Source organism: Chaetodon trifascialis, chromosome 9, assembly GCF_039877785.1.
Source record: "Chaetodon trifascialis isolate fChaTrf1 chromosome 9, fChaTrf1.hap1, whole genome shotgun sequence".
NCBI lineage: Eukaryota > Metazoa > Chordata > Actinopteri > Chaetodontiformes > Chaetodontidae > Chaetodon > Chaetodon trifascialis.
This window is the reverse complement of record NC_092064.1, coordinates 25,151,777-25,172,986: the sequence shown is the minus strand read 5'-3', so window position 1 is coordinate 25,172,986 and position 21,210 is coordinate 25,151,777. Positions and strand designations below refer to the sequence as shown.

Sequence of the window (21,210 nt, the reverse complement as noted above, 5' to 3'; positions counted from 1 at the left end):
AAAGCACAATCGCTTCTTTTGAGTATAACTAATCTTAATCATAGCTGCAAGCAGCTTTAAAGGAAAGGTGATGTGTATCATTTACATTGCTGAGGAGTTGAATCTTAAACAGTTTGACTTCAAAACACTGAATTTATTGACTGAATTTTCCAATCCAAGCCAATTCATGCAACAATGTTCAATAAATAAATTGCCTGTTATCAGACTAATGGTGACAATTTATCCTTGCATACATTTTAGGTCATATGATCCATCCCTGGGTTCTGACCTGTGTGGTATTTGTCTTACTGGATGATATGAGGTGCAGGAGGACGGCCTCCGTCTGCTATTGGCTGCCTGAGTCGAGATCATGGATATGGAAACAAGTTGTCAATTCTGGAGCCATAACTGCTGTGTGGTGTCTGACTTGTGCTGCGGTGCCTTCTTTGCAAAACCCTTCCCAGCGGTCAGTGATCCCGTCTGGTCATGCCAGTAAACAGGATGTTGACTTGCTGATTTGGTTTTGTGCAGAGGGAGTGTGACAGGTCTGCCGCTGGAAATACTGCTGCTGGAGAAGGAGCGGTACTCAAAGCACGTCTGCTGGATTATGGACCAGTGTTGACAGAGATGGCTCTGGACACTGGCAGGTATTAAGAAAAAAAAGGCTCTCGAACCTCTAACTATTGTTTTTCCATCCACATTGTTGGCTCCGATTTGGCGTGCAGGGAGCGATGCACAAACATCACCTCACAGCTTCACTTCCTCTCTGTTCTTGGCTGGAGAAGATACAAAATGTTCTCCAGTTGAGTCAGTAAAAGCTCTGACTGACACGTGGATGAAGAGAATCACAGCAGGATAATGCTGTGCACTGTTTGCAGGCTTCAGGAGCCAACAAAATAAGGGGCCAGAGGGGATGAGAATAATCTAATGAGGTGACGTGGTCTTGTGTCTTACCCAGGTCTTTTATACGAGGCAGCACATTGGTTGTGAAGTTGGTGTATGAGGCGACCTTTGCCTCCGGTGAGGCGATGCCCACGTGGGCCTCGTACGTTCTCAGGCTCGTGGGCTTCTTCGGCCGAGGATGGATTTGCTGGAGAGGAAACCAGAATTGGAGAGAAAATCATGACAGAGTCCAGCAGCTTTTCCAAAACTTGCTAAAAATACAGCACATTTGGTGAGTAATTATGAAGACAGTGTGGGTTTTCTGAGTCTCTGCACCGATGTCTTACCACAGAGGCTGATAATGCTTCTGCACGTTAAATATTAAAATATCTATGATTAAGGCTGGCTCTGTTACACAACGGGAGAGGGATTTGTTTTATACATAGAACCAATTTCCTGATGGCTACCCACCAGGCCTTGTGAACCCACTATTTGAAGTACTTGATTGAGCCACTTGTAAATAAAGCGAATATACTGCCAGTAAGAGGGCTCCTCTAATTAAAATGGTGGCAAATAACAAGCGATAAAGAAAGCAAGGTGGTCTTTAATGGCCTCTTATTGTTTTGCTTGTGCTCACTTGTGCCGAGGACGTCAAGTGGCATTGAGGCACATTCAGACCCTTTCACATCGGCAGCATCAAGCACCCGCATTAAGAGCGGACGCAACACCTGTCGATCTGAGACGCAAGGCCAATTTCAAATGCAACTGTTTGTTTCACACAGCAAGAAATCAAAGCTGTGATGGGAGGACCAGAACACGGGAGGCGACTTTAAAGCCAGCATACAGTCACTGCAGCGACAGACCAGCTTAGCTTGATAATACCTTTTCTTTTTAATTTTGCCTCCAAAGCATGAAAGTTGTGATTGTGTTTTTACGATTAAGCATTATTTCATTCTAATTTTTTCAGGATTTTTCACTTCCATTCTACCTTCCCTGGCATCCTGCTGCAAAAACACACTGATTACCGCCGCTTACATTAAACAAGGTCCTCCTGCAACATTGACAGCTGGGAAAATGCTTCCAGTAACAGAAAATAAACTCTCTATGAATGACTGCACTGCGCTGGTGTTTGGTTTTCACATAAAAAAAATATTTCAAAAACATTGAAAAATTCATTTTTGAGGAAAAATAAAACAGTAAAATAATAACTTGCAATGTAAGGAGTCGGGGGATCCCAGTGAACCCAGTCATAGATGACAGCTTTCTCCTCCCTCGTCACATATTTGGCCCAGGGTGAGATCCGGTACAGCCGCTCGCCCTCCTTGGTGTGAACCACCACCTGGGAAAAGGATATAAATGAGGGTTTCGTTATGGCAAGGACGCTTAGACAATGACACAGAGAGGGGACATTCAAAAGACACTTTACATAAGGTGAGAGGAAGGGGACACACACGGGGTCTGATGGGTGGACAAAGGATAATAGCACATAAACTGAAATACAAAGAGAAAACAATTGCAAAACAGGAAAAACAATTAGCTTGAAATAACAGTCCTCTGAGAGGCCTGGCCACAAATCACAGGAGGCCTCAAGGTCCTCTGTGGCTCCCGCACGTTTCTGTCCCTGGATCCATGAGATTTTAAAGTCAGCATTTATTTACATCCTCTAGCCATGAAATGCTTACATCATAAAACTGTGCTGTTCCTCTCCATCCATTATACAGAAAAGATGGTGCAGATTGTTCAACCAATAAAGCAAACATTTTTCAATGTGTCAAAATGAAAGCCGCCCCTCTTCCAGAGAGCAGCTCCCTGCTCGCCAATGCAAAAACCCACGGCTCTAAAACTCTTACAGTGGGCTCCCAGACACACTGAAGACATAATATGGAGCCGAGGAAAAAAAAAAGCTACAGTATTGACCAGAATACAAGTTGTGGTGGTTCTGGATTCAATGGTCATTATGCTGTGTTTTATTTTTGTGAGCAACTCCTCTGTTGGTTTTAACACAGCCACTCGCTGGCCCATCTCAAGAAAGGGAGCAATTTAGAAAAATAGGAAATCTCAATCATTATCCTTTGCCTCTCATCTATAATGTCTGCAATTCAGGATTGGAAGGGGGTCAAATAAGTATACTTTGGAAATCTAACTGACTGTCTCGATCAGTCAAATAAGAAAGGAGAAAGCCAGCATGTGAGCTGGAAAAACCCACCAAGAAATCGATCCTGTAGTGTTACCCACAGTATGTGTTCGCCCTGTTTTGTCCCCTGCAGAAACAGGCATTAGAACCCAACTAATTCTGGCTGCTGTTGTGAAGTAATGACTGTTCCAATGCCACCTGCCTGCGAGCCGTTGGCCAGACCCCCCTCTGGGGTTTTTTCATTATGGCCAGGCCACCTGGGGGTTAGCTGCCGAGTTCCCCTTATGACATGCTTCCCTGTTTATAGGATTACGAAAAGATAGTTGGATAAATGGACTGGCATAAAGCCTGATAGAGCAATGGTCCTTCAGACAAATTGGCCAGCATTAGGCACATTAAAGAAAAATCAGACTGCTGGGCAAGCTGGGGGAGAGTGGGAGTGCATGAAGAGGAAAAACAACTAAGAGCCAGGCAATATGCGAGAAGTTAGGTACGGATAAAAAAAGTGGGTGTTTGATCGCTTGGACAACACTTCGGTTCACTTCTTTAAAGCCTTGCATTCTCTCAGCATAAAGAGCTCATAGCAAATACTGTACTCACAAAAGGACACTGCTTGTTTATGGAGACAAATTGGGCCCAGAACAAAGGGGATGGAAGGGCAAGCTGCTCTACACGAGAGTGATTGGAGCTCGGCTTGCGCTTCCATGAGGGAGTGCTGTGGAACTAATTCTAAAGTGAAGCTCACAGCAAGACAGCCATTCATAGGCAGCGGGGGTGCACAAGGAAAGGCCAGGTGCCAGCGTTTCCATCTGCTTCTTATCGTCCTTAGACTGACCTCCGCTGACAATGGGAGCTGGGCAGCCTGTCCAGGGCGCAGGAGTGTGCCAATGATGACCCGGTCCCAAGGAGAGTGGCGCCATGGTGCCATCCATTCCGCGTCTGGCATCTCATTTCAGGATTATTTCTCATCCACGCTGTTTGCTTGGGAGACAATGCATAATGGGGGGTGCGTCTTTTGCATTTAACCCTGATGAATTATTTACTAAAACCAATCATCTACACCCACCGCGGGCTGTGTTGTGCACAGACAAAAGCGGCTCCGTGTCCTGAGAGATACCTGCCGCAGACGGGAGCTTAAATAAAAGCCATCAGTCGGGCTCCTCATGGCGTATCTACCCTCCGCTGTGCTCATTGTGTACATACAGTCATCTCCCTTCTGCGCACTGCGAGTATGACATGTCGTTGACGGCGACACGCAGGTTTTCACTTGGTTCATCAGACGCCACATGACTGGGAATCTCCCTCACATATTACGGTGACAAGTCTTCGCGCCGCCGTGGCGAGATGACACCTACTGAGGGCGTGAAAATAGGTATGAAGATGCTCTGTTCTCTACCTTGAGTTTGGTGTTATGATCCACAGCTGGAGACTTGTCATGCTTGGGCGGCAGAATCAGTTCCCACTTGCCAAATTCTTTCTTGGTGTAGGGGTGGGAGAATTTGTCCCAGCCATCTACAGAGACACACAGAGGGTTTAAACACTGGATTAACTGGTTTACAACATGGAGCCAAACATCAGCCAAAGTCTTGACCCCCTGGTTGAAAAGCACCATTATTAACAATAAGCTCTTGTTTCTATTTTGTATCACCAGTGTGTAAATGAGCCTGACAGGGTTAATGTGCTACGCTCACCAAAAAAAATGCTCATATTACTATCACCACTGTGCTGCATCGTCTGCATGTTCTTTCTATTTAAAGCCTGTAAATGTGGAATTTTCATGCCTTTAGCTTCGTGTAAGATATTTTGCAGTTTGTTGCTTTTAGTGTCTTTTTTGATTTTACCACTAGGTGTCGCTCAGGTCTGAAATTTGAAAATCCAAACACAGGGGCCTTATTTGGTGTTCCTTGGAAATGAAACAATTAACAGATGCAGTCTTCATTAATACAGCAGTGTGTCACCTCATGCTAACGACAGCTTGAGCTGATCACCACTGCGGCTTTTGCTCGATTCCAACTCTCCCCTGCGGTCACACGGCGGCCTTTTTCTGAATTCTTCACTCTGTCTTCGAACAATTTTTCCATCTCTCTCCCTCTCATCTAAAACCTCTTACGTAAGTCTTTCTTGTTGTTCTTGCACTCTGCACTGATCTCCTGTATCCTGTGACTTTTGCAACAGCGAGCAAAGCAGCAGGCTCAATCATTTAAAAGAAAAACTGATAAAATAGCACTTCACTGCTCAGTGAATTATATCTCTGAGGAGAACAGCAGAGAGGCATTACATTCATAACCTGCTGATACCACATTACCAATTGTCATTGACTGACAGGAATATATTAGGACACAAAACATTTATTATAAAGCAGCCACCTTGGCATGCCAATTTAGGACGTTATTTCTATTCAGTAATCCATTTCCGCTTTCTATTCATGAGCAGAAACAACGGCAGGATAGAAAATGAATCACAGGAGATGCTCCAGAAGTGACCGGGCACAACACCAGCACTTTTCACAGGCAGACCAAGTCATATTTTTTCACATCGTATTTATCTCCCTTTGCTTAAACTCCTCTAAAAAAAAAAAAAAAGCAGTGCATTATGCATCCAACCTGCACCATATTCATGACTAGGGCTGCTGGGCTGTTTCCACATTTACTATGAAATTGAAATCAAATAATATGACTGAGCCGTGTCAAAATGTAATCTCTCGCAGAATTGAATGTTGGAATTGAGCTGCTGCCCAAGGTCCTGGGAAGATAATTAAAAAAGGAACAGGAGAAATACGGAAAGAGGGAACGGCAGCAACAGACCTAACAAGCACAAAAAATGTGTAGGGACAATAAACAAATTGACAAATCTCTGATTTGGCACACAGTATCAATCTGAGGGTGTCACTATTAGCATTTTGCTTTCCTGTGTCATTACCTGCAGGGTGTCAGTCCAGAGTGGCTGTGGCACAAAACCAAGTGTTTGTTATGTGCTGTGGCACTGCAAATTGTATTTGAGTTATGTAGGCCTGAATTCTTCCTCCATCCTTCTTTCTCTGCTATTACATGTTTTGTATTTCTTATTTGTCCGTGGAGAGTAATACATTACTCCTGGCATGTGTAATAAAACTCGGTGCATTAATATATTTGATAAAGGGAAGAAAAAAGATACTAAAAAATAAAGAAAACGACAGTGAGAGCTTGTATTACCTCGCATATCTTTTTGATAGATGAAAGCGAGTCTCATTTAATCTTGTTAATGATGACAAAAATAAATAAATTTGCTACATTTTCACAGCCCACATTAACTGAAAATAACACTCAAAAGACTATTAACCTGAAATTACTTTCAAAGTTGGGTCTGGAGGGAATGGAGATTTCAGTGCAAACACAGAGGTTGCACTCACTCAACAACTTTGCAGGCAATGATGAAATAACCAGCTACTAAAATATTAACAAACACTCCCACATTCAAAAGAATCCCCTTCAGTATGCAAGTTTATCCTGTGTAATCAATATTTTCCACATTTCCTACTCCCAGGTCGGTTGATCAAAAGGGCTGATACCCTTGTACCGCAGTTGTCCGCTTTTTCTTTTCTTTTTTCCCTTTTTGTGTTCAAGAGTGCAGAAATGTCAAATTTCTTATTTAATGCACCATGAAGATATGCAACCTTTCTGTTCGCACTGAAATCTCTTTTTCCTTTTCTCGGTCCCAATAGTGTGTGTAACTCCACATTAAAGCGTCATTTCCCTTTTAGTAATCTGATTTATTATTGCAAATTGATTGTCATTCACCCGACTGGAATGAAGCCCACTTTCATCTCTGTGCTTGCTGCTTGCCAAAAACAAAGGAGGATTTCTTAACACAAAAGACTCACTGCTTTGTAAAAATTAATTAATGGCAAAAGACGATAACTATGAGGTTAAAGCACCAGCTTTTAAAGACTGTAACACCTTTAAACGCGGAACATGCATGTGCAGATAAAAAATGAGCAGCAGTAAAACTCGGTGGAAGCTTCAGGGAGGCGATCTGGACGTTACACTGCTGACATGTTGTTCGGGAGCTGACACCTCTCCTCAGGCTACTTACTGAAGTCACCGGTGAGGAAGAGGGCTTCTGCAGCTGGAGCCCACTCCTTAAAAAACAGACTGTTGTCAGGCTGTCGCTGCACACCGAAGATCTTGTAGCTGCGTGTGAACTGGTCAAAGCCTCCCTCTGCCTCTTCCAGCTGGAAAAGCTGCTTCTGCAGCTGCTCATACCTGCAAACCACAGGGAAGACAAACAAAACTGTATGAATTCGATGGAAAAATCCACCGCTGGACTCACAGTCTGTTGGATACATACATGTTAAATGTCATCACTCAGCAAGGCTGAATAGATTTCCATTGCTTTGCACTGAAGTGATTGATTTTTTGTTGCGATCTCCCATTGCATCAAGCTGTTTCCTCTGCTTCTATTCAGCTGGCGTTTTCCTCCAATTCCCAGAATGCTCCCAGAGAAAATTCAGGTCTGGGTGTTAGCGTGTTAGGTGGAGAGCAAAATCAAAAACAGCAGCTGAGATAACTGTGTAAGGATTTCTCCAGCTTCCTCTCTGCGTGACAGCGTAACCTCTGTAACGAGTTCAGGATTTGAGGATTGGATTTGAGTTACTGACACAACACCAGATGTTCACTTTTGCCTTTTTTAAAGTTAATTATTAACATGTAAAATTAAATCATAACAATATTATCTTTTTTGTTCTGGTAAGAACTCACTAAGCCAGGACAAGACGACATGTAAACACACAACACATCATCAAATGAAAATGACTGACGAGGAAGATATCAATCAGTAATTACCACTGACGCTACCATTACCAGAAAAAGCAGCCGCTCTATTGTACCCTGTCAGTGTTATCACTTATCACCCATTAACAACTATTCATAACAGGACAGTTAGTGGTGAATGCAATTTTCAAATCCATTGGTCACACTGGAATGTCATTCCAACACTAACAAAAACTGTTTCGCAAAGTAATTAATTACTTCCACTGATTTTCGTGTCATTTACGGCCTTAAATTTAATGGGTTGCTTAGTTTTTTTTGTATATTCTGGCATTCAAAACTCAGTGAGTTCTGCTAGAATGGAAACAGAAATAAACACTTCAATGATAATGTTTGAGAAGCTTCCAAGAAATTAAGCAGCTAACGTGTGTGCCTGCTAACAATCCCTGTAAAATGACATTTTGTGTCTTCGAATAAATAAGTGAACTCCTGCACATGCAGCATCCCAACGTTTCCATGCTCACGTTATCTTTGACGTCCTACCTCAGGATGCAAACCTGCCTCACTCCCTCAAGAATGTGTGACTACAGGCATATCCTGAGAGATAAACCTCTGTCTGTTACCTTCAACTGGGAAGGATAGACTAACTACTTTGCAATTTATCTCACTTAAGTTCCCGCAGCCAGCTGGTGTCCATATCAGATTCCCCCCGGTACAGAAAGCCTCTTTCAGCCAGCTGAGTTAAGTGCACTCTCCCCTATAGCCCTGAAGCCAAGCTCAGACTGGCCTGTGAATGCCCTGGGGCTAGTCATGATGGGCTGAAGTAACAGCTCGATTTCTCAGCAGCTGCTCCCTGTGTTGAGCATAGTGGACCCAGACAGTGCTTGCCAAATGTAAACCTTTAAAGTCCAACCAACGCTGCCACATGCCTCCTTTGCCACTTTGTCACCATTTCAAGAATATGCTGAAAGGAAGGACAAAGGGAGGACTCGCATAAGGGCAGAGCTCCGCTGCCACAGTATTAATAGGCATGAAAGTCAGGCCTATGATTATAACAAATGAGTTCCAGAAGGTTGGACCAGTGGGAATAGGAAGCCAAAATCCTGTATTGATGCAGTATTCACGGCACATCCCTTGTGTCTGTTTCCACTTGAGATTGCAGCAAGGAGGCGAGATCAGACCACACATCACAAATGAACTGTCCCACAATTCATTTCAGGACGTCATTAACAGACTTGAAGCTATAGGCAAAATCACTTTGATTTATTTTCCTATTATTTATACTCAGACGGAAACTGTCTGCCAGCCCCCTTGCTGTCCTCTGTGCCGTTATCAACAAATTTTATTTTGATGAAGTTGTCACTCTTCCTCTCCTTCATCCTGGCACATGGCGCCACATCTCTATACCGCGCCCCCCTTTCTGTCTTCTGCAACAAATTCTACAGTTTACCACAATATCTAGCACAAGACTGCACATGGTATCCATAGGCAGCAGGCCGTAAGACACTCATCAAGCTGCAAAGAGCGGAGCCTCCGAGTGTGACCATTCCATCACATATGGCAAGCCTTTTTTCCCCCGACGCTGGCCCTGAATTTCTAATAAACCCAAAGTCCACGACAGAACAGCAGAACTGGAGCTCAGTTCATAACTGTCCTCTTCCTGTCTTCACTTAAAGCCATCACATTCCTTAATAGGTTACGAGGTATGTTGGGAGCTATGAACACTGCTGCTCATTGTCAGGTAGGACGCGACGGAAGACGCTGCTAATCCCTGCAGCCAGAAATTACAAAAGAGTTTTGTCCTGTCCTCTGTTCGGTGGTAATAGAGCAGCAGGAGATTATAGATGTGAGTCACAGATTACAGTCCTAGCTCTCTTATCTCTTGGTTTGGGTAACTGTTCTTTATCTCCAAAGCCACTGGAGAAAATATCGCATGACACAACTGAGATATTACCCTTACAGATATTGCTGCACACAGCAACATAAGAGACAGACGTCAAGCACCTGTCCTATCACTGGATGCTTCCTTGTTGGACAAATTTCTATTTTCTAGATTAGGTCAACCCGATATTCCTCAGAATTTGTAATTGTGTTTTTTTTTTCTTCGTCCAAAAGTCACAATTGAGGCTCCGACTTAGAAGACGCTGAGAGTGTCACCTGTGGAGAAAGCGATCCGAAAAGACAAGACCAAGGCGCAGAAGGCAAGAAAGAAAGCTCAGAGCCAGAGTTCAGGAGGTGCTGAAGAAGGTGTGTTGGTAAAGATCTCATCGATGGGAAAGCTGGGGCCGACTGGGTGCTCAAGACAGCAGAACAGCTGGGGTCACTCTGCTGAATAAGAGAAATGAGGCTCAGGAACAGCTGGAGAAACCTGACTTCAGCTCTGAAGCACTGTGAGGAGCAGCAGGAGGTCAATCCTCTTGCAGAAACAGGAGGAGAAGATACCCCCCTCACCACCACCAGGGACCACTGTGGGGGTCAAATAAACCCTGCAGGACACAGACCTGGAGCGGACAAAGAAGCAGAGCAGCGTGACATCCAGGGTGGATGATCTGGAGGTAAAGAGCCCGAAAAGAAAAGTTGGCTCCAGCAATGGAAGACCAGCAGCACTGCTTCACCCAGAGCGCTCTGCAGCAGGGGGACGTCTCTTTGACTTGTCTTGGTCTCATTTACGTTATGCATTGAGGCTTTTTTTGGTGAGTTTTCTGATGGCTGGGTTGAGAACCTTTACTTGCAAGATGTATGAAACTGGCGAAACAAAAACCAAAAGAATTCCTGCACTGCAGAAACTGTATCACGTATCGGACACTATGATCACAATCCACTTTTTTAAATTCTCCCCACAGAGCAGCTGAACTCTGTAACCTCTTCATACTCTCACTGTTAGACAATCGGGCATCTAAATTTAGAGTGAGTGTTCAGGTCTGTTGCTTTGTGCATGAGTGATGGTGACAGCTGAAGCACAGATGTGGCAGGACAGTCCACAACTGCCTGCAGACACATAAAAAGCTTTTCTCCCCCTGATCTCAGCTTGCCTAAAGGACTTCCATACCGCCCAGCGGCAAGGTGACTCTAAAACAAAGCCATCCATGTACTTCTTTAACTGAGTGCATTACTGAGGCTAATGAGGGACCTGAATATCAGCAGAGGTTGATCGATGGAAGCTAAAATTCCCCGCTAACCTCCAACCTTTGTTGACCCTCACGCAAGCTGAAGATGGCAGATGAAGCATTGACTAAAAATACAACAGGTAACGATCCAGTCATTCTAATAATTCCTACTGACCAAGGAAGTACAACTTGTCTTTTTTCCACTTGTCTTTCATTCCTGTATTCCAGCTCGTTACTTTCCAGTCAGAGCACATGCAGGGGTAGCCATCACTTCAAAGTCAATAATCAGTTTTGCTTTAAATATATTGCATCACCATCACAAGCTTAAGACTCAGACTTATTGCTGTATTTTCACTTTGAAATGAGTTGTGATGACATACTCAAATCTCTGCAAAAACTCTTTGCCATAATAAGTAGCAGTCCCAGCGCTCCCTACTTTCATTTGGTCCAATTTAGGAGATTCATGGTGCCACGAGCTGCAAAATCCTAGCAGCACTTCCTGCAGACTTGCGCAACAGGAAGGGTAAATAATGAAGCATGTCAACAGAGCAGTGCTCACTGGGGCTGTAACCTGCATGCAGCATCAACGGCTGCTTTCACCATCAATCTGAAACTAGCATCCTGATAAAATAAAATCAGAGCAGCCTGCGACCATGGAATAACTAATTAGAATGGGAGGCTTGCAAAATCTGCTGGAATCATTTTAACCGTCGGTGCATAGCGGCTGAATGTGGTGTGAACCAAAGTTCAGCAAACCTGAGCAGCCTTGAGCCAGGACACCGTGGTGAAATCTAAAGAATCAGTCAGCGCGGTCATAGGTCTCTTTCTGATAAGCCATCTGAATTCTTAACACTGTGCAGCTCAGCGAGCCCTCGGCGGACTCTGCGGGACACCACAGCCTGAGAACGCTCTTGATTTCTATGCCTGTTCCTGCTGTGGTGTTTGGACTCTGGGCCTTGCAACACCAGGGGCTTATCCAGAATTAACCTTCAAACAGCAGCAGTGCTATATGTAAAATAATTTATGTGCAACTTTCATCAGCGAGACAGGTGTTTGAGACTCGGGTAGGGCTCGTCGAAGCCTAACAATCCCAAGCTGTGTCTGAGATGGAACCGACACGCTCATCTCTCAGCGAGGCTAGAAGCTCTGTTCACATGCTTCAAATACAAAGCAGGTGGTCCCTTGCCTGCCACATTAGAGACATGATCTGACACAGTAATGACAATGGATTAAACTATACAGTCTCCAAGCAGAGTTTTTAAGGCCTAGTTCTGGAATTGACCCAGTGGTGAGCAGACAGCGTAGCAATGTGAGGCGTAGATCATTATCACTGTCTGCTTGTGAGCAAAAAAAACATCCCACTCATCTCTTTTAAACAGAAATCCAGCAGGTAAGGCTAATTTGACATGAGGTGGGGAATTGAGCTAAAGAATTATGCTGCCATTTTGTGAGCCAGATGCCCTTCCATCCAGAAATGAGCCGACAGGACTCAAAGAAAAAAAAAAGATTTTTTCTTATGAAGTCAGCATTGCATTTTTATTATTTAACAGTTTGCTGCTACTCGGTCATTATGCAATTTCAGTCCGCTCTGTTTATCAGGTTAAAACCCGGAACTCACAGCAGTTAAAAAGGCACAAGAGCCAAAAACGAATTACCATAAAAAGAAGCAAAAAAAAAAAAAAAAAAAGAAACGTGAGACTGCACAGGGTATTGATTTACAGAGAGCGTCTATTTACCTTTGGAGATTAGTCCAGACAAGGTCAATGTATTTATCAGTGAAGGACAGGTCTTCCTCTGGTCTCTGTAAGGTGCAGCGCTCATTGAAAACACAGGTTCGTTCCAGTGCTCACAGTAAGCTCAAACTCATATCATTTCCTGCAAATATTCACCAATCAGCAAACACGATGTTTGTGAACTTCACGCTCGGGTCATTAAACTTGATTCTATTAAACGGTTTTGTATGTTTTCGCTCTCCTGGGCGCGTGTATTCAAATGTTATGCTGGCCTGTGACTATCTGAATATATCCAACGCTCTCACACTCAGGTTACAAGGGTCTAGGACCACTTGCCAAAAATGCAAAGCACAACTCTGAGTGTATAAATCTGAGTAAAGCAGGTCCTGGTTCATCTAATGAGCAAGGCTGCTATATTATTTATCTGAATTTATCTATCCTGGTTTGTGCACTTCTGACATAAATATATGCCTGAATTAAGAATATGCATATTCCAGTCTGGCCATAATATCCTGGAATCTACTTGTATGATGTGATACCATCAAACCAACTTTGGCAACTGCAGAAAAAACGTGATTGGAATTTGTGGGGGACATAATCCCAGATTAATAAACGCACCAGCCCACACACACACTTGCACCACACACATACAAAGTCAGCTACTTTACACTTCCATCCCAATAATTAATTTGTATGGAAGCCAAATGGAGGCTGAAGGGGGAAACCATGCAGCATGTGAGTACAGCGTAAAGTCAATGAATGTCTGAGAGGTTATCTGTATTGCAGAGCCGTTCACACTGCAAAAACCAAACCCAGATACTGTGGCTAGAGAATGCGCTCTGAGTGGGAAGCTGGACTGTAATCCAATTTTAAAAACGCATTTTAGGATAACTGATGCTTCGATAAGAACGAGACAATGGAAATGAAAAGTCAGTGCAAACAGAGCTCACACTGAGGCCTGCAGAGAGGAAAAGCTGTTGTGATGCTGGCCCTCACTGACGCACCGGCTTCAGCTGCCTGCGGAGCAGACGCGAGCGGCAGCCCGAAGCGCCGCCTCACGACGCAGCGTGCACGTCACCTGAAGCGCGTCCTCCTCAACTGTCAGAGGAAGTTGACAGACGGCTTGCATTCTTCAGCAACTCGTCACCTAACGTTGAAAGACTTCCTGGTGGCGGAGCATTAATTTTGCATCAGACGAACGTCTTCTAAACGCCTATTTTTCAGCAGATCGAGAAAGAGGCGAACAGAAAGCTGTCGCGCGTGAGACGGAAGCGCAGCCCTGTGCGACCTCCCCTCATTCAAAATGTCAAACCTGTACACACAAGGTGACTCTCTGATGTGTTGCAAGCATCGCTTTATATCTGTTAGTTGTGTATTTTTTATTTCAAGACACGAACGCCAGCCCACACGTGGCTTCCGTTCGCCGGGGGCTGATTTTGGCGACACGCTGTGCACAAAAACCGCCGTTTAAACCGTGTTTTACCTCCTCTTGAAGTCCTTCTCGTAGGCTTTAAGATAGGGATCCATTTGGAGAAGGCAGCTGAACTCGGGAACTGTAACACTATCCTCTGAGCCTGCCATGGTTTCTGCAGACGAAACCAATCGAGCACCGAATGCTGCTGTCAGGACGCACTGACTGTGTCAGGAACAGAGGACAGGCATGCACCGTGTGCCAGCTTTTACTGTCCGGAGACAACAAATAGTAAGGCGTCTCTCTGCCAAGTCCGTCCCATTGCAACGTGCTGTGTTCCCTGCATGTCAGATAGTGCTGCTGTGATAGGCTACAGTGTAACTTTAAGATGACAGAGGAGGAGGCATCTGGCGCGTCAGAGGAAGATGACTCGGATTTGTGTGCAGATGTGCAGCTTTTTTTGGGCTGTGGGTCTGCTTCATTTCTGTCAAGGAATTCCACCTGCTACAAAATCACAGCAATGCACATGTGATATGTGTGGTATGCAGTAGCTGAATTGAATTCTGGCAGAGAGTGATGAGTCTGCCTCTTTGGTTAACACAGCCTCTCACAGAGTGACCATATGATTGTTGATTTGTAATGATTTTGGAGACCTATGACCTTTATTTTAGCAACACTGTTAGGTCAAACTAACATGATGAGGTCTGGGTCCCTACAGGATGGTTCTTTATCATTTTGACCGGATGATCTTTTGGGTAAAAGCAGGTGCCGGCTTGTGTCTTGCCCCATGATGCTGTCTTAAGAATTATTGGCTGCAATTTTGTGAAATTTGGCACAAATATTCATAGCTAGATGATACATGAAAACGTTTTGATGGATGCTCAGCCCCCTTTCTGGTGCACAATCAGGCTGTATTAAACAGTTTCTTTGTGAAAGTGGCTGACTGCGTTCATTCTCCACAGAGGACAATCCCCTCTCATTTTGGAGCACCTCGTGAGTCTCACCGTCTAGCCATAATGTCAGCTTTGTGCACAACAGTCCTCATCCATCGGGCAGATTACAATTAAACTAACTGCAACTTCACACTCCTCAGGGGATGAATCTTTTTGATCTGAATGACCCTTGGCTGTTCATCTTGTGCTTCCCTCAGGACGTTTTAAGCCCATCTACTGTAAAGGCTCTAAAAACAAGAAATCCCCATTTTGTGGTTTGTTCTGTCCTGTTTTCTTTCATAATGTGAAGCATAATGAACAGTGCAGCCTCTCGGGGCCACTGCTGGGGATTTAGACCTTTAGTCTTGTTGTGTTGAGTTACTATAATGACTTGCTGTCATTATTTCTGTGAAAGTCATTTATCAGTGACATTTTATTCAATGCCAGTTGAAAATGAAAGGTAGTGCTTTGTACAAAACAAGCCCTACAGTAAAATTTATATTCTACTTTTTATTTCATAGGACACTTGAATACAAATGAATGCATATGCTGTATGCAGACATTTCTTGCAATGCTTCATGCACAATGGCGAAACTGAAACTTATTCAGAACAAACTGCATTGATTTAAGTATCTTATTCAGTAAAACGTACTTTGGTTCAGTGCATGAATAGAGACGTGCTTCATGACGCAACATCTCATTGATCTGGGCAAAGTTTAATTTGGACAAAGAGGTTATTTAGAGTCACGGCCTGCTGTCATATAACTGGATGAAGCTGCCTCGAGCACTGAAACAACACGGTGTGCGTGGTGGGTGAGAGGGGTTGTCTGTAAAGACAGTAAATTGATCTGTTAATCCATTGTAATGCTTCAAATGTGTGTTTTTCCTGTACACGTTCAGCCTCCACTTCACCTGTGCTTCCTCCTTTTAATCTGCATGTCCTTCTCAGATTCAATGCTCGCACTGTTTTGATCTCATTGTCTGCTGCCTCGGTAAGTTTTACCACAAACTCCTTCACAGCATTGGCAGAACTAACTTAATGGACTCCAGAAGGATAACCTTGCTATAATTCACATTAACTCCATCTCCGAAAGGGCTGATAAATATGTATGCTGGCTGAAGAAATAGTGTGGCTCTTGAAAGTGTTGTCCTTGTCACAAAATAAAACTGTCCCAGCTAAAGGTCACAAAGGGAGTGTCATTCTAAAGAGCCATCTGTTGGTAATAGATGAAACAAGTGTGTTACTGTCCACTCCAGAAGGTTATGCCAATAAATGTTGTCTCTGTGATTCACAGCTAAATAACAAATATTTACAGGGGCATGTAGAAAGACACAGCACCCAATGACAACAGCAGACAAGAATATTAGATTTTTTTTTTAACTTGATGAGCTGAAGTAAGTAGTTGATTGATTTTATCTGAGAGCAATATGCCAAAATGAGCAGAAACTACAATCTGTATTACCTAGGCAATCTGTTTGACTCCGTTAAACGATTTTCTCAGCTGTAATGAATGTTCTACATGTAAAATCGCAATAGAAAAAGAGATATTTGTTTTCCTACCAGAGGTCACAGACAGAACCATTATTCCTGATGGCCTGTCTTCGATGAGAGAAGCAGACATAAGTCACCGGTTTGGTAAAATATCACTCTGTCCCTTAAAGTCAACTCGCTCTGAAGAGACTCCTACCCCACCAAAATATGAAAGAAGGTAGTTAAACCACACAACACAATTTAGCTTTTCATTTTATGAAACGGCTTGTGTTGCACAAAGTCAATTTAGGGCTGAATAACACTTCATTAATGATACAGATCCTTCCACACTAAGTGACTGCACAGTCTAATCAACTATCGGTTGAGGGCAGCTTTAGTGACCTGCACCAGTCTTAAAATTACAAGCACTGCTGCAAAGATGGGTTATATGAGGTTGCGACATTTGTCAGCTTTAAAGGAGGTCAAGCAATCTGATCTTTATATGATCTTTATGAAAAACACTGCAAAAATGATCTGTCATGTCAACAGAAACAGTTCCAATAACACATAAAATATGATGTGCATAACAGGGATATAAGAGACTGTATCACATCAGGAGATGACTGATAAGACTCCTTGGCATGTGGAATACAGTGTAAGCTCACTTGTGTCAGAATTTGCACCGGTGTTGCTGTGGGGCTGCTTGACTTGTGTGGTTATTGTTGGGGTTGAAACTGGCCTGACCCCCACATCAGAGATACATGCAGGTTTTTTATGTGTCCACCGTAAAGATGCTTGAGATGAACCCTGGCTTGTAGGCTTGGAAGCTTGGAATTGTTCTACCTTTGATACAGACTGAATCAAACTGGAAATGGCAGATTTAGACTTTTTTCATGAATAAATTATGCACGTATAAAAAAAAATTGAAACCTGTGATAGCATTACAGGATTCCCGAGCAAACTGTGCCTCTATTCCTCCCATTCACCCGAATTTCACCCCAAGAAATCTTGTTCCCTTTTCCCAAGACGCCATGGTAACAACCCTGGGTGGCTGTAATTTATTCATCCAGAAGAATTCAGATGTTCAGATAAAGTTTTGAGCCTTCCCTCCCTGTGGTACTGCACTGAAAGTCCCACCACAAAATGTTATTTTAGTTAGTATAGTTAGTGGAAAGACGATGATAGATGCAAAACAACTGAGCTGCCAGTTTCAGTTGTCAGTGTGATTTTAATAGAAGCTGACACTAACAAGTTTTCATTCATCTAAATTGATGTGAGCATACTGGCATGCTACACTGATATCATGTGTAATGAAAAAATACAATTAGTCTTTCAATACCTGTAATTATTCATCAAAGCATTATAATGCATCCAAGCTGAGAGAATTACTTCCCACAGTGTTCAACCTCCATAAGATACCTCTAAGGCGAAGGATTATAGCTACTGGAAGCTAGAAGATTGAACAGGCAAGTCAGTGAATATTAAAACTGCAACTCTAAATGTTTTCATAAGAAGCAATGGTGTTATATGAATAGAGACAGAGCACAGAGGCAGCAGCCATTTATTAAACAATTAAAAATGATGAAAAACAAAGTGGTGCGAGCATCTTTGCAGCAGCATCTTTGCAAATGAGTTAGAGTAACTTGTCCTAATAGTGGTATAAATAACAGTATAAATATGGAGTAGGGAGATGCAGATATAAAGATATAAAGGTTAAAAGGTTAAAAAACTGAATCATTAAGAGCATCATTTTCCACATTTCTGAGGTGGAGCAATGCAATAGAGGTTTGAGAAGATGCTGAAAAAGTTTCTGCACCCTTTGTGTGTTTGATTCATTTTGAAATATGCCACTCATGCATCATTCACAAACAACAGCGCTATTTACATACAAGTAAAGAAGAAATTCTTTTGAAAATATCTTTGCAAATGAGAAGTTGACAGTTTGATGTGGAAATGAAATGCTAAATCATCTGCAATGTTTCTGAGGGTCATGCAAGGAAACTACAACAGGCAAGTAAATAAAAGAGCGCTACTACAGTAAGTTTTTCTGTAAGACCATGATATTTGTTTGGATATGTTTCAGAAATGAAACAATATCTTAACAGAAGGCAGGATAAATGTGGAAAAAGTCAGAAATATAAGTGAGAACCATCAAGCAGCAAAGAACACATGATTTGTCTGGGTGTCACTGCAAAATGGCAAAACAAAGACAAGAGATCAGTTCAATGTCAATATGGATGAATAACAGACACCTTTTTCTCTCATTTTAATCCATGTTTGCAGCCAATTTTTGTCTCTTTCGGTCAGTCTGTGTGCGCAGTACTTCATTAAGATTAAGATGATGTGTTTTTGGTCAGGGACCAACAGTTTTTATGTGACCGAGTGTGTGTGGACACTGCGTCGCAGCAGCCTGCCGAGGAAAGACATTTTCATTTTCATCTCCCAACTCCAGCTGTCAGACAGGAGGAGAGTCAGCTCCTCTGTTTGTGAATTAGAAAGAAAGGCTAATTTATTTGCATCAATACAAAATAAATCAATGAAACTAAACAAAAGCACAAGGCAATGGTTTTGGAACTGCATCCATCCAACAGCATAATTAGTATACATTTTCTGTGTCTCAAATTGCTGCTGATTTCAGAGTCTATAGAACTGAATACCTAATCCCTCATCAGACAATGAGGTTCAGACAGTTTTGTGGTTAACAGTCCATGAGCACCTCAAATACTGCATGCATATCACAATGCATTTTCTTTGGTGCTAATCTTTCTAAAATGGAGCTGTATGAATGAAACTACCCATACGCTCCCATTGTAACAGGTTTCAGTGACACAAAATGGAAATGCATGATAATTAAAAGAAACTTGGAACGGCAATGTGATCCAGACACGACAGCCTCCTTCTGTCGGGATCAAATGTCAGGAATCAGTCTGCTGAAATACTCCAACTGATATAATTCTCCTGACAGAAGGACACCACTTCTTCATGAATGCTACCAAGTGAGAAGGTTAACACTGAGCAATAAAGGGAGCCTGAGAGAATGGGAATGAAGCTAATGAGAGGCGATAAGATTCACTCCAGCCTTCAATTTCAAGGATGGAGGAGCTGGGATCTCAGACAGGACCGGAGACTGACACGAGGCGAGGGATCTTTAATGAGAGACATTAGAGAAGGCGGAAGCAGCGATATCAGTGTGTATGTGTGAGGCAGAACACAAAGCATGTGCTGACGGCGCCCACCAGGTACATGAATCTCTTTATGGAGCTGAGATATCCAGATGATATGTCTCTCTCATCACCCTCATATGCAAAGACTCATGTGCTCTTCCTGAATAATTCACAAGGCTTTTGTGGATATGAGCAGTGACTGCAACGGAGTAAAACATACGTCATTCAAAGTGGTTTCCTGGTTGATGTCATCGTTGCTGATGCAGGTTGAGGACACGAGGAGGTACGGAGAGCCTGTATTGCCACGCTCAGGCTTTTCGGCAAAACTAATTTATGAATTTCAGACTAGTCAGCCCCTTCAGAGGAAGTGAATTGTTAACACCTGACCTCACAATATAACAGGCCAAATTGTTTAAATCAAGCAGCAGGGGCTCAGGGGATGCTGTCAAAGAAAGAAGGTGAAGAGGCCGAATTTCAGCTGGGCCTCAGCGAGCGGAAGTCAAGACTCCTCTCACAGAAACAAGGAGACGATTGTCAAATAAGGTTAGAGAAAAATAATTACACTGGCCCCTCAATATTAAAGAAAATATATATCCTAATGACTAAGTCAGTACGTGCTGTGGTCATTATTGTCTGGCATGGCACACTATGAGAATTTAATGTCCCTCTTGGCTTCATTCCCTTGACAATCGCAGTCCTACTGTGCTTAAAACATGCAGGGTGATACACCGTCTGATTATGCTGCAGATCAAAAAGGGTTTAAGTTCAGAGGCTCAGTCCATCTCCTGAAATAGTAGACTGAAGACTCGACATATTTTTTCTCAACACTCAGACCTTAATCCCTGAAACAACAGCACATCAGATCACACGTGTTCCCTTGCAAAGATGAAAAAGGCTTTGAGTGAATGCGCTGCCTTTACATTTTGTTCACAGTGTGAGATTGTGCCTCCACAACTTTCAAAACATGAAAGAAAAACAATAATTCTCAGTAAGGACGACAGCGGATCCACACCTGACCTGGGCAGACGTAATGGGACATCATTGATATTTTAGCCAGCTGCTGAAGACAAAAGGTGTCGTCAAGCTATTCAAAAACATTTGAAGGGCCTATTCAGAGTAGAAGAGCTGCATTTTTTCATTACGAGGGAGACAAGAGCTGCACAAACCTTGGTTTCCTTGGGTACATGAGAATTTTCCCTCTGATCGTCTTATTTGAATATTGTCTGAAAATGGTGGTTTTACTGTAATGTGATAATGAAGTAAAATTTTCACATAAAGATGTTCCTTTTTGAGGTCTTTAAGTCCAAAACACTGATCAACTTGAACCAGTGAACATTTGCATTAAAACAATTAACTTAAGAGGAGCATAATGTTCTCCATTAGCCTCAATGGATGCATGAATGCCTTCAAGATCTGAATTCAATTGAGTTCAGTAGAGTGCCCATAATTTCACTGAACATGTCCATTAGTGTATAAGGTACATAATAACCTGTTCAGTCAGGGCCAACTGTTTCCAACTCAGAAATGCTGCATCCACTTAAAAGCTACCTTAACATTTTCAGATTTTATGTCACCTGACACTTGTCACAGAGGGAGAAAATGTTGGTATTAATATGACTTGAATGTATCATTAAAGGCAATTACCAAAAGAA

General features: G+C 42.9%; 1 protein-coding gene across 1 annotated transcript in view; it reads right to left on the bottom strand.

Moving 5' to 3' along the window:
- The window catches only part of gbe1b (glucan (1,4-alpha-), branching enzyme 1b), a 72,577-nt gene extending 58,227 nt beyond the window's left edge, over positions 1 to 14,350 (bottom strand). The window contains exons 1-5 of the mRNA XM_070971044.1: positions 14,064 to 14,350; positions 7,067 to 7,236; positions 4,392 to 4,507; positions 2,075 to 2,200; positions 934 to 1,069 (exon numbers count right to left, since the gene is read on the bottom strand). Of these exons, the coding sequence (XP_070827145.1) occupies positions 934 to 1,069; positions 2,075 to 2,200; positions 4,392 to 4,507; positions 7,067 to 7,236; positions 14,064 to 14,161 (646 nt within the window). The 5' untranslated portion in view covers positions 14,162 to 14,350. The remainder of the gene's footprint in view (positions 1 to 933; positions 1,070 to 2,074; positions 2,201 to 4,391; positions 4,508 to 7,066; positions 7,237 to 14,063) is intronic.
- Positions 14,351 to 21,210: the final 6,860 nt, after the last annotated feature.